This window comes from Ptychodera flava, chromosome 1 (genome assembly GCF_041260155.1).
Source record: "Ptychodera flava strain L36383 chromosome 1, AS_Pfla_20210202, whole genome shotgun sequence".
In the NCBI taxonomy this organism is placed as follows: Eukaryota; Metazoa; Hemichordata; class Enteropneusta; family Ptychoderidae; genus Ptychodera; species Ptychodera flava.
Genome location: NC_091928.1, coordinates 37,998,185 through 38,011,429, shown reverse-complemented (window position 1 = coordinate 38,011,429; position 13,245 = coordinate 37,998,185). Strand labels below are relative to the sequence as shown.

At 37.7% G+C, this 13,245-nt stretch overlaps 2 protein-coding genes across 2 annotated transcripts; both read left to right on the top strand.

Annotated features, from left to right (window-relative positions):
• Positions 1–367: 367 nt before the first annotated feature.
• Positions 368–1,459, top strand: LOC139144685 (uncharacterized). The gene has a single exon (XM_070715412.1). It carries the CDS (start codon positions 368–370, stop codon positions 1,457–1,459), a length of 1,092 nt encoding a protein of 363 aa, XP_070571513.1.
• A 1,842-nt stretch (positions 1,460–3,301) lies between these two features.
• On the top strand, positions 3,302–13,057 carry LOC139136606 (uncharacterized). The gene is made up of 6 exons (XM_070704370.1): positions 3,302–3,386; positions 4,740–5,938; positions 6,355–6,462; positions 7,352–7,444; positions 7,836–8,321; positions 8,963–13,057. The coding sequence occupies exons 2-6, from the start codon at positions 4,753–4,755 to the stop codon at positions 12,958–12,960; spliced, it is 5,871 nt and encodes a 1,956-aa protein (XP_070560471.1). The 5' UTR covers positions 3,302–3,386; positions 4,740–4,752; the 3' UTR covers positions 12,961–13,057.
• Positions 13,058–13,245: the final 188 nt, after the last annotated feature.

Below are 13,245 nucleotides of genomic sequence, written 5' to 3'. Positions count from 1 at the left end.
AATAATAATTATTATTATCACTCCCAAAACCTACCTGTCCTAATTTTCGAAGGCTTGATACGGGAAACACATATATTTTTTTTATTTGGCCGTGCGTAAAAACGGGGAACTGAATACACTTGATACAAGTGGTGATGTGAACTGAGACAGCCAATGATAGCTATTGCCGCCAAGATTACAGTAATTAGTAAATAAACACGGTATTTTTAGACACCAAGTGCAATTGACTACGGATGTCAGACGCTGAGTCGCAGATCCACGGTCTTGCAAAATAATTCTCCCCCGTTTACTGTAACAACTTCGTCACCCGTGCTTGTTTCATCGAGCATCCTCCCTCGGAACACGGTATACCTGTAATGAATTGATGATGACTACTATCACTTCGGTAAATACCCGAATCAGTAGTCGCGGGAGAGAGTGGATCAAAGGAAAACCACTGGGAAATGATCTTAGACGGGTTTTGGTCGTCGAGTTGAAGGAAAACGGCAGTGACGAAGTAAGTCGGACAATACCACTCGGTGTTGTATCAAAATGTGCCCAGAAATTCAGGGTTTCCCGAGCTACTGTGATTAGGGTATGGAATCGCCATTGTGACACTGGCTCAGTAAGCCCAAAAAAGCAAATTACAGGACCTGAAAAGAAATTGACCGATGACGACCGCAGATATATCGAGCTCCTTAAAACTGAAAGACCGTCCATAACAGCTGAGGAAATTCAACGTAAACTGGAAGAAAATGCTAATGTCACAGTTTCTAAAACTACGATTGGGAGAACTGTTAGACATGGTTTAGCTCATGGCAAATGGACGAGAAAAAGGATGATTAGACCGGCATCAGAAAGATTTACTGAAAGAAATTTGCTGTACACACAAGATTACTTAGATGCATTAAATATGATCGATCCAATGAGAATACGGTTCATGGATGAAAGCGGTTTTAATTTGTCGAATATGAACAGCAGGTATGGGCATTCGCCCATGGGATTGCGAGCTGTTGAAATTCAACGGTACAACCCAGGAGCAAATTACACTCTGAACTTGATGATCAGCCCATTTGGTGTCAGTCACGCCAATGTTTTACGTGGTGCATCTAATACAGACACGTACCTCAATTTCTTTCATGAAACCTCACAGACTGTCATGGAAAATGGTGTATCAGCAATTCTACCGGGGGACGTGGTTGTTGTCGACAACTGCCCAATACATCACAATAGAGGGGGAGAAATATTATCGGAATTTTTAGACAATCTTGGAGTAGAATATGTATTCACTCCTACTTACTCCCCCGACCTTAATGCGGCTGAATATGCATTTCGGCATCTCAAAACAGTATTTACTAGGCCATTTTACAAGCAGCTTGCCAACGATAATCTTGAGTATGCTATTCTTAGAGCGGTTTCTGATATCACTCCAAGTCAGTGTTTGGGATTTTATCGCTCGGTTGGCTACTTGAACTTGTAAGATTTGATGCTATAGTCAATCTCATGCTGCGGACGTAGAACTTTCATGCAGGACAATTCAGCCATTGTGATAGTTTTACCTGAAACGCCGTACTTACCCTACCGGTATATACCTGTTACTTCAGCTGCTGTATTCATCACTCACTACTTGTTCTAGTTTATTTGACAATCTACTATATTGTTATTACATATTTTAATCACATTGTCAGTCTATGGAGAAGTTTTTTTACAATTCAAAATCCCCTTTATTCGGTATTGAAACATATATAATAGCTATACCATGGCATTTGGATAACTAGAATTGTTGACACCGTCAACACCTTAGTTCTAGCTTCCTGTACACACAAAGCAGGCTAAGCAGCGAGATGTTTAATTTTCAGTACAAATTTTATACTGTATAAATGAAAGCCAATATGTTGTGTGGTATCCATGGCTTGGTGTTTTCATTTGATGCACAGGGAACTGGAACAGATCATTATGGAAATAGCTTTTGCGTTCGTATTCTGTACTGAGAGGTATTTGACAGAGCAGGTCCTAAAAAAAAGAAAATGGTTCTTATGGAAATACATAAAAATGTATTTCTTTTCTAAGCGGAAAGTTGGGCAAAAAGCCTTTAGGGTGAGAAGATTGTAGGATAGCCGTCTATCACGATGGTCGGTCTCGGGTGTTCACAGAGGGCTAAAATCAGAATGCTTTGAGATAAAGTGTTCAATTCATAGGCGCACGGCTAATTTTAAAATCACTTGTCTGTATTTTGAAACATGATTTTATTAATAACTGCGCAAAAGGAAATCGTGCGGACACTGAGCTTTTGAGACATCCAGTGAACAGCGCCAATCAGTGCAGTGCCGCTCAGCTCTACTGTTACTTAAACACTCGGCGAATTTTAAAACCACTTTATGTAATTCAGTGGGTAAACATGAATTTTATTAATAACTGTGCAAACAGAAATCATGCGGGCAGCTTTTGAGACATACAGTGAGCCGCGCCCGGAGCACGGCTGTGGCCGCTCCGCAGTCTTGCACACCACAACCAAGGTACGAAAGTATTCGGAAAATGATTTAAATAAAATCCGTAAAATAAAACGTTGTTGGCAACCCTGGAGATTCCAATTCCCTGTGTTGTCGCATGTGTGGTACTAAATCGATCAATTACTGGGTTCTTGAACCACAAAACTGCAACGGGCCACTTTTTATTGTTTAGTCGCTAAATCTTACCTCCGGATGCGTCAAATTTTAAGCTGCACACTTTGAAAATTGCGCTGGAACGGGACTTGTCCGTAAAATAAAACCTTTCGCGAATTATCAGCCGTAGATAGGGCCGATGTTGACTTTACAAGTTAGGAAGCCGATCGATCGATTTTGTAAGTATTCCCTTGATTACGTTGAAGTTTGAATCTCGAGGATGGCCAATAACCGTTTATTTTGTCTACTTTAAAAACCATTTTCCCAATAATTTCTTACCTTGGCTGTAAGGTGTACGTGACAGCCGAGCGGTCACAGCCGTGTTCTGGGCGCTGCTCACTGTATCATCTCAATAGTTGCCCGCACGATTTCCATTCGCACAGTTATATTAATAAAACGTATGTTTTGAACATTAAAATTAAAGACAAGTGATTTTAAAAGTCGCCGTGCGCCTGTGGTTCAATAATGTATACACTGCTCCTTAGCAAAACAATCATACTTTGTAGTGCAAAAGTAAAAAAATCGCTGACCGCGATGCACTTTCCAACTGAGAAATTGAACGCTGTTTTCTAAACAATTAAAGTGTCTGTGACTAAGACTTGTATTGATCGAACTTCCGGTACAGACGGCTGACCCCTTGAGGGGCATTGTGGGTAAGCAGCTTGAAAGCTCGTTCACAAAGACAGGCACAGTGTATCGGCAGAGGACCTGCAAATGAAACAAAATTCGCCCCTGCGCAGGAAAGTCGGTAAATATCTTCACTTCTGCACTTCGGTAATTATCTACTTGACACACCCGATGCTCTCTTCAATGTGCTTTAGGCTTCGTCTTGGACGAAAGTACCATGTACTACAGCCTAGCCTCAATCTTTTCACAGGCAAACCACCATAGCTACAGAGGTCATGCGGGGTCATTTTAGTGTATGTTGTTTCCTTGTGTATTTGTAATTAATTAGCGAGTGTACTGACGTCTTAGGTTATATATTTGCAATTTACAGCACGATAGGTTCCTACAGAAAATTGGTATAGTTACCAACATTTCTAATTGACCTCGTAGTTGATCTATTTTCACTTTGTATTGTAATGACGGCTGTCTGCGTTTTGAAGTCTGGCGAGTGCGTGTAATGGCGTCACCTGATAATTCATTGTTGTGACCGTAATGTTCTAGATCTCTATTGATCTTCACGTGTCCTCCTCTCTATGATTTTGAGCGAGATTGCTGCTGCTAGGAATTAAATTTGTCACCAAATTACTTTAATTATCTAGCTTTTTAGTTACTCCGTTCGTTTTAACCTGATTGTAATCTACTTCAAATCGGTGTGCTTAACCTCCCACCCCAATGCACCCACCATAAAACCACGTCGTCAAAATGTGACATACTTTCTGTAGCGTAAAGTCCATAAAAAACTATCAAAAGACAGTAGCTATATCCACGACTGTTATCTAAAAGTACGTATTGCAATGATATTTTAGACTCCGTTCCGATGAGTTTATTAAGACTAACAGTTAGTATTGGCAATGTCAAAATCTAAGAATACTCCAATATAAGAATATGAGAAATATAAGAATAAAGGAATATAAGAATATAGGTGGTAAATAATTTAAATAATGATATAAATAATAACAATATACAAAATATAAGAATATGAATACTCCAATAGGTAACCATAAAGCTAACGATTCAGAAAAATTTCAACGATGAGAATCGAGCTTTTCTTGTCAGTTGATGCGACCTTTTCTGCACATTTATTATTTATTTTAAAATGGAGCGGGTTGAAAGTGGTCGAAACTGTACGTTCCGCTAAAACTCCATGAATATCGTTAACTACAGCTGATACAATTCCAGTAGCCTAAATCACTGTGTACTATCCATGGCAGAGAACGGGGCAGGGCATGTTGTATATGAAGTCGCAGTTCGAACGCAACGTGAGCTGAATGTGTGTATTTTAATCTATCTTCAATCTTAATTCTCGTTAAGTATCAAGGTTGAGTTTTGTCTTTCACATTTATTATTAAAATACTCCCGATTTCTCTGTGATGAATTAAAATTACATAGGTTAATGTAATCATGATAATTGTGTTTTTATTCTGTAACCAGAAGGGACATAAAGATGACGAACTTATTCTTGGCTGAAAGGTGGTGTCGTATTAGAGACAGCGTATCAGCTCTCAACTGTCAACTAGCAAGTCTTGCAGCCGAAAATGGGCGAAATAGAACATGCTGCGTTGTTATGAAGGCAACTGAACAAGAAAAGAAAGATGCTTCTTCCTGTGGAGTTGAACTGATACTTCCGTGTTTGAGCGAGGAGCTTGTTGAAACACACGGAAACGATGATCCTGAGCCAAAGTGGCTTCTGTCACCGGAGACGTATTTTACAACACTGATGGACTTACAGGATGTGGAATATATAGTTGAGCACGTCCATGCATCAACAAAACTGCTTGTTGCGCATGTCTTAAGAAGGCGGCGCTTCTGTGATGCTAATATCGTAGTAATAAATCATGCTGTTCCGTCAAAGCAACTTCAAAATACACACTTGAAATTTGCTGAATCAGCAACAGCAGTTTTCTCCATTGGACCAACCGTCTTTGAAGAATACAAAAACCTCTATGAAAGAACTGGAATTAAAGTAAAGCATGAACTGTACCTTCCGAGGCCAGAGAATGGATTCTTTGATCTCAAGGTATCTGAAAACGTTACAAGCTTAAAGCAAATACTGACTGTGATAACAGGTGTAGACGTGAAATCAAAAAGCAATAAAGTTATTGCTGCAGCAGTAGGCCAAACAGCTACAACGTTTCTTCGTATGCATGTTAAGATTCCAAAGTGGTTTGTTCGTACTAAGTCAGAGGCTGATCCTGATGACACGAGAGTGTTTCTAACGAACAACATGAAATGTTCTTGTCTAGAACCAACCACATATCCTCCATACGGCTCTCAAGATGACCCCTACAGTGACTTACGCGACAGCAACGTCTTGGTCATACCCCCGGATGAGCCACTCAGTGTGGAGGCATTGCAGGCCATAGCTGCCGGACTTCCTGTGTTAGTGCCAAGGAGAACTGCCACAGCAGAATTTCTTCTATATAACTTTGCAGACAAGGCGGAATACTTTTTATACAACCCTATTGTCAGTGATCTGTCAGAACAAATAAATAAAATGTTAAACAAGAGAGCCACAACTGAATTAGCCCTGAAGTTGAAAAAGAAATATCGCGGGCACAAAGAAGTCACTGAAACTCACGAAAATTTCAGATCCTGTTTTGCAGGGCCTCACCATGCAGAACTTTGTCAAGGTTAGACATTTCTTTGTGGAATAGAAGTCAACGTATTTGATGTGATTACACAGATAATGGCCATCATCTAGTAATAAAAAGTGATCTTCCTCGGGTGATTTTATCTCACTAACTTAATTCAACAGGAACCTATTATACTGGTCAACCCCTATCTTGTTCCAAATGCTTCATCACAGTTTGAAAACTCTCATGATTATATGGCCTCCAGTTTGTTGCTTTCATTACTGAAAAGTATAAAAACACTCATATCACTGCACAATACTAAGTCTGATATTTTATCCAAGAACTGTAAAATCCGATATGTCTATGAGCAGTAATACAATAAATGTTAAAATGAAGAAATGCAAATATCAGAAAGTTCAAAAACGCTAACACTTGTTTCTTCCGAAATAAATGCAAACGTTTTATTTTTACAGTTACCAGTCAGAGGTCTTTAGCGTGTATTGGTCAAAGTGAGTCGACTGATGATGGTCTTGGATCTTTTGAAGGTAGTCACTCAAATCAGTCACCATCTCCTCTGACAGGTAAGTACAGGCACATCCCGTAAAAACAATAATGCTGTGACAGTTTGCTTTACAACTGTATAGTATTGGCTTATAAATCGCAAATAAAAATATATTTTTTGAATGGATCATATTATTGCTCAATGTTGAAGAAAATAGATGCACCTTTGTTGCGAAAAGTTATGTAGGCATGTGCTAGTTTCTTATCAGTTGGTCCCATCCTAATATTTGGCCCACCTAAGCTTGCAATATGATGATGTAGCATGAGCAGCCCGAAAAACTTACACAGACACACAGACACAGACACAGACACAGACACACATATACAGACATATATATATATATATATATATAATATAATATATATTTATAATATTGTGTGTGTGTGTGTGTGTGTGTGTGTGTGTGTGTGTAGGTGGGTGTGTGTGTGTTTGTGTATAACATTACTTCAAGTACAAAGGCGGGCCCTAGCTATATATACCAATAGTTTCGATGGATTTTTATTTCTTTATGAAAACTTTATAGAGAAAATAAATGAATGGTTCTTGAATTAATATAATTAATAACTAGTTGCAAAGACAGAGTAAAGACAAAGACATGTGCACAAAAGAAACAAAACTCCCTGTGATGTAGAATTACGATTCACACCAAGGATTGCTCTAAGGTTAATGTTGCCAGAACGAAGGTCAGAGCTAATAGACATTTGGCAATACACAAGTTGGTGGGGCACCATTTTCTGCGTCTCGTTATTACAGAGAAGAAACTAAGTGTCTATAGTTACCCAAAGGTCCTTAAAAGTTGTCTCTACAAAAATTGTTTTATATTGAGTTCTATATTCATTTAATTATTATGTATTCTTTTGAGACAAAAAAATATACATTTTTTTTTCTATTATGAAATCACTTTCCAGTTAGTCACGCTTCGCCCCTTTCCGAGGATGGGAATCAAACTGAGAAGTCTAAGACAGCAGGAAAGATAGAAAGGAAGAGACCTCTTATGCCAAGTAAGTAAACTAAATACCATATTCCTCAGAACTCCTAGAGCGTCCTCCACAGTCTTTCGTTCCAACGAACGATACAAAACTAGGGTATATTTTGATCGCATAAATATATTTGTTCAAAGTGGACGTCATGAATACAGAAGGTTTAATATCTGCGGTCAAAATACTTGCTATCTCCCTATTTGTAGCAATCGTCGATATTTGTCATAAAGCTGTTCTATTTTAATTTTTTAAATGTTTTATAGCTCCCTTATTATTGCAAAGGCATTCTTTCATTGGAATCTGATCATTTATGGACACATAGACAAATGAATTTACACAATATACAATTTTCAAAATTTCGCATCATTTTGTTATTTTCATTTTAAGTTCAATTTCAATGTTACGTTTGCAGCTCTCCGATGTGATGCAAATCTTGAGATGGAAGAGAAGAAGATGAAGGTCGAAACCCCTTCAACAATAGATCATCAAAGACAAGAATTTGAACTCCAAAAACTTAAAGACCAACAAAAAATCAAACAAAAAAAGAAAGAAATGCAATTAAAAGCCATATGGCAGGCATATGATAACGAGGTCGAGAGTATCAAAATGGGAGAAGCGCCAGATAAGGTTGATAAGTTAGATAAGGCATATGAGAAATTCTGTGCAAGGTTAGAACAAATTGATGCGGGTTCTTTACGGTCATTATTGAGCTTCCTTTCAGAGGAAGATATCAACTATTTCTGGCAGAAGTATGAGGAGGGTGACCTTGATAAAACGTTGAGTGGTATTCTTGTGACACCAGAGATGCAATCCCTGGCAGAGGAGGCTGGGTACACTGTCAGGATCAGATCAAGGGTAGACAAGAAGGAATATGGGATTGTCAAAGAGATATTACATAGTAAGTATCAAAATTTGACCATTATCTTTCATTTATTATTTGCTAACATTTATCAGACCCTCCGTCATCTCATTTGAGACCATTTAGGTTTATAGCAAACGTTTTAGCAACAACCATATGTCAATTTTTCGTCTTCTTTTCGCAGAACATATACAAAAGGTAACCCCTCTCCATGTGTTTCCCAATTCACTACATCACACTTCACTACATGGCATTTTATTGCATTGCATTGCGTTTCATTTTATTGATTTGGGCTGCATTCGGTTAACACGTTGAAATAGCTGAAGCTAAATAGAACAAAAACATTCTATATAGAGACATTCGGCTTTGTAAAAAATGAGCAAAACATTCAGTTCAGAAAGGCACATTAAAATCTCTAATAATTATTGAAAGTACGGTTTTAAAGGTGAGAAAAAGTGCCCAACAAACTTGTGTAAGTCCATAAGGAAATTGTAATCGTAATTATAAGGATGCGATGTGATCATGATGCTGGCGTGAATATGCATCATTCCGTCCACAAGGATCATGGTATGTTTGCTATTATCTTAATGTTTGACAAACATAACCTCGCTGAAATACTCATAGTTTTCTGCATTTTACTTCCTAAATTTTGATGAAGTCTTTTATGATTATTATTACAGATATTTCTGCTATTCATGCGATCCCTTGCAGAACCTGGGTGAGGACTATTGCGCATGATAAATGGGAGAAATACATATTGCATCATGTCGATGAAAATCAGGCAAGGTATTTGATAAATCAGTCAAGATATCACCCAGTTATAGGTGAATTGAGGTCTGATGAATTTTTCTTTCCTTCACTTATATCTTACTGGCATGAACATTCTTATATTTTGCCAACCACTTTCACTGAAGCAACTGAACATGCAATTAAATACCACGTGGACACACATTGCAAGGAACATCAACTTCAGATAAAAAATGTTTGGGATGTAGTTCAGGACGGCCTATATGAAATAGGAAAGAAAGCGTTCGACAAGTTTGCAAAATCACAAATACTTCCTTCAAGTTTTGATGTTCCTTGTGATAAATTATATCTATTTTGTTTGCTGAAGAAGCAAAATCCAATAGATCCATTTCTTAGTCTGTACATGTCAAGTAAAATCAAGTGCTGTTTTTTAAGCAAACATGTATTTTACTACAGCCTAGCACTATTTTTAACAAAAACGAAAACTAAATTCTATAACGACCCAACTTTTTTTGAAATGTGTATGCAATCAATACCGAGTGTATTAACCCTGTTTACTGGTATTTTGAAGAAAAAATCGAAACTGTTCTTGATGTGTTTGACAAATTATATCATGCAATCATATCCCGTGGATTTTAACTTACTTTCTCTTCTTGGGAAATGCCTCCTTGAATCAAAAGTTCCGAAAAATTTCCGTAGCATTCAACAATTGTTTCAACCCCGCTGGTCCTTGGATTTGTCTAATACCGATTTAGGTAGCGTTACCCTTCAAAGTGTGCAAGCTGTAAGTTATATTGTAAATAATACACCTAGTTTGGGGAACTTTGTATTGGTCTCGAAACAAAGAATGTATCTATCAGAAAAATTTAAGAAACGTCTTGATGGCCTTATGAGAAATCCTACACCATCTGTAAATATCAAAGTTAGAAATGTAGAAGAATTATCAGCAGTGGCAAGGCTTCTTACATTCTATAAGCTTTTCAGTGGCTGTCAAACTGCTCTTAAGTCTATTAAGATTGAGGGAGATGGGGACAGTTTTAATAACAAGAGTATAATTAAAATATTGGTCAAAGCTATAGCGTCTTTGCCTAAGCTGCAATCTCTGGATCTCATTTCATTTGGTGAAGAGTTTGTCACAAATTTTCTGGAAAGAATGATAGCTAATGAAGTCATTTTGAAAGTGGAGGTGTTAGATTTGTCACATAATGATCTAGAATATACTTGTTCACGTGTATTACTGAGATCTATGAAATATTTACCATTTCTGAAGCGACTCGATTTAAGAAGCAACAACTTAGGTGGGCTTGGTTGTGTTGCATTACTACCGTTGCAAGATAAAATGGATGTTCTGGTGGAGAACAATGGAGTAGAAGACAGCCTGAAATCATTGTCAGCTTGTGATTATCTGAATATTACGTTTGGCGTGATCAAGTTACCGATGACACAACCATGCTTTGAAACAGTGGAGCACATAAAATATTTTCAGGAAAACATGGAAAACATTAAGAACATTACATTGTCGAAAACAATAACCGGCACTGTGAAGAAGCTGTGCTTAAATTTAGCTTTTTTTATTAATTTGGCCGACCTTAATCTCAGGGAATGCAACATGTCGAAAGATGTTAGCGTTATACTTGCTGACAGTTTTGAGCATATTTTACAATTGCAGTATTTAGATACAAGCTCGAATCCAATAGGCAATGAAAGTATTATATATTTGGGAGGGAAATTGCGTGTACTAAAATGTCTTAGATATGCAAATCTTCAAAATACACAAATAAATATCAAGGGTGCAATTGGTTTACTTGAAAGTGTGGCGGAAGGACAATATAAACTTATAAACATCTCTCAGAATTTAGAAAACCTTGCCTGTATAATACCATATATCAGAGACAGATTAAAACTGCCCGTTCGTAGCTTGAAACTTGATGAAAATGAACTATTTCTTAATAAAATAATGTTCGTGAAAGAGTTGGTAGACATTCGTCAGATTAAATTAAATGGCAGGGAGATGGGGGATATTAATTTGCAAAATATCTGCAAAGGTTTGAGCAATCTCAGCAACCTTTTATTTATTTCCTTGAACCATAACGATATTGACAAAGTTGCTGTCGAGTCTTTCAGTACGACAATAGCGAATATGACAGAACTAACCCATTTAGATCTAAGCCACAACAACATCAGTGATGTTTGCACTTTCAGCTTGGGTAAAGCAATAGAGAATCTAACTAAACTGACGTATTTCAATTTCAGTAATAATAGCATTGGAGATGTTGGCGCTCAGATGTTAAGCAAAGGGATAGAGAATATGTCAGAATTGCGACACGTAGATATCAGTCATAATAACATTGGTGATGTTGGTGCTGCGTGTTTTAGTCAAGGTATCAGGAAATTGGCGCATCTTGATTACCTAGATCTTAGCCATAACGAAATTGGGGATGATGGTTTAGTACGTTTTTGTGAAACGGAGGTAAAAATGGATTGGTTGAAACACTTAAATGTTAGTCACAACAACATCGGAAATAACGGCATTGTGTCTTTATGTAAGGTGATGGTTACAATGACTCGACTTAACCGATTAGACCTCAGTCATAATAATGTTGGTGATAGTGGTGCGGAGTGTTTAGGTGAAGTGATGGTGAGCATGACCTCGCAGAAAAATAAATTTCCCACTCATACTGCAAGAGAAAGAGATGATTATGGAGATCAAGATTATCCTGTAACCTTCAGTGAAGTTGGCGCAATGGTGAATGAGTTGACATATTTAGACTTTAGTTATAACAATATTGGAGATGTTGGCGTGAAAGGTTTAAGTAAGGGTTTGTTGAAAATGACAAGGTTGCAGCACTTAGATCTTGGCCACAATATCATAAGACAAAATGGTGCTGAAAGTTTGAGTATTGGTATGGCGAAAATGACCAGTATGAAATACATATGTCTCAGTCATAACAACCTAGGAGACTGCGGCGCTGAGAGTCTAAGTACAGCAGTTGAGAAAATGAGTAGGCTGGGACATATAGATCTTAGTCACAATAAAATTGGAGATTTGGGTGTTGGAAATATCAGTAAAGGTATGGCAAAACTGACATCGCTCCGACATTTGAATCTCAGTCAGAACAATATCGGACAAAATGGTGCTGAGAGTCTTAGTACAGCATTGACAGGAAAGACTAGGATGGTACACATAGATCTTAGCCAAAATAAAATAGGGGATAATGGTGTGGACTGTTTATGCAAAGGTTTGAAAGAAATGACTTGGCTTAGATATTTGGATCTCAGTGAAAACAATATTGGAGAAATTGGTGCTGAGAGTTTAAGTGAAGGCATGGAAGAAATGGTAAGGCTGGAATATTTATATATCCGTCACAATGACATCGGGGACGCCGGAGCTGAGAGTTTAAGTTCGGTAATGGAAGAAATGACTAGGCTTTTAGATATAGATTTTAGTCACAATAACATTGGAGACAGCGGTGCAGAGAGTTTAAGTGAAGCGATAGAGGAAATGACTTTGTTAAAACGCTTAAATCTCAGTAATAATAAGATTTGCGATAACGGTGCAGAATGTCTAGCTGCAGCAGTTGAGGAAATGAACTATTTGGAATATTTAGACCTCAGTCACAATAACATTGGAGATAGTGGTGTTGAGAGTTTAAGTGAAGCGATAAAGGAGATGATTGGACTGAACAATTTAGACCTCAGTTATAATAAAATAAGTGATGCTGGTGCAGAAAGGCTAAGAAAAGGAATGGAGAACATGACTTTGCGTAAACAAGTAGCCTTAAACATCAATTTAAGTCGCAATACATTGATTTACATGCCAGATATTCTTGAGAAACTGTCTAAAAAAGCCGATCTACCTCAAAATGTCTGGGACTGGTACAGGTACCTCAAGGATCGTAGATTACCATTAACCCATATTGCACACTTATAGAAAGAAGGTCGATTATTGTCTTCTGAGGATCTAGTGAGCATCTTTGTGAAAATACTTTTCCAGTTAACTTCGCGTCGCGCACATATCATCAACCTTGTTCACAGTTATTGTAGTACTTATAAGTAAAAGTCAGGCTTCTCTTCTCAGTAATTCCAGAAGTTCTTACACATCATGTCTCGAGATACCTATTGCACTTCATCTCATCAAATACACAGCCAGTGCTGTATGAAAAAGCTGTCTCATAGAAATAAACGCCTTTACATATCGGGAAAGCATGTCAACATT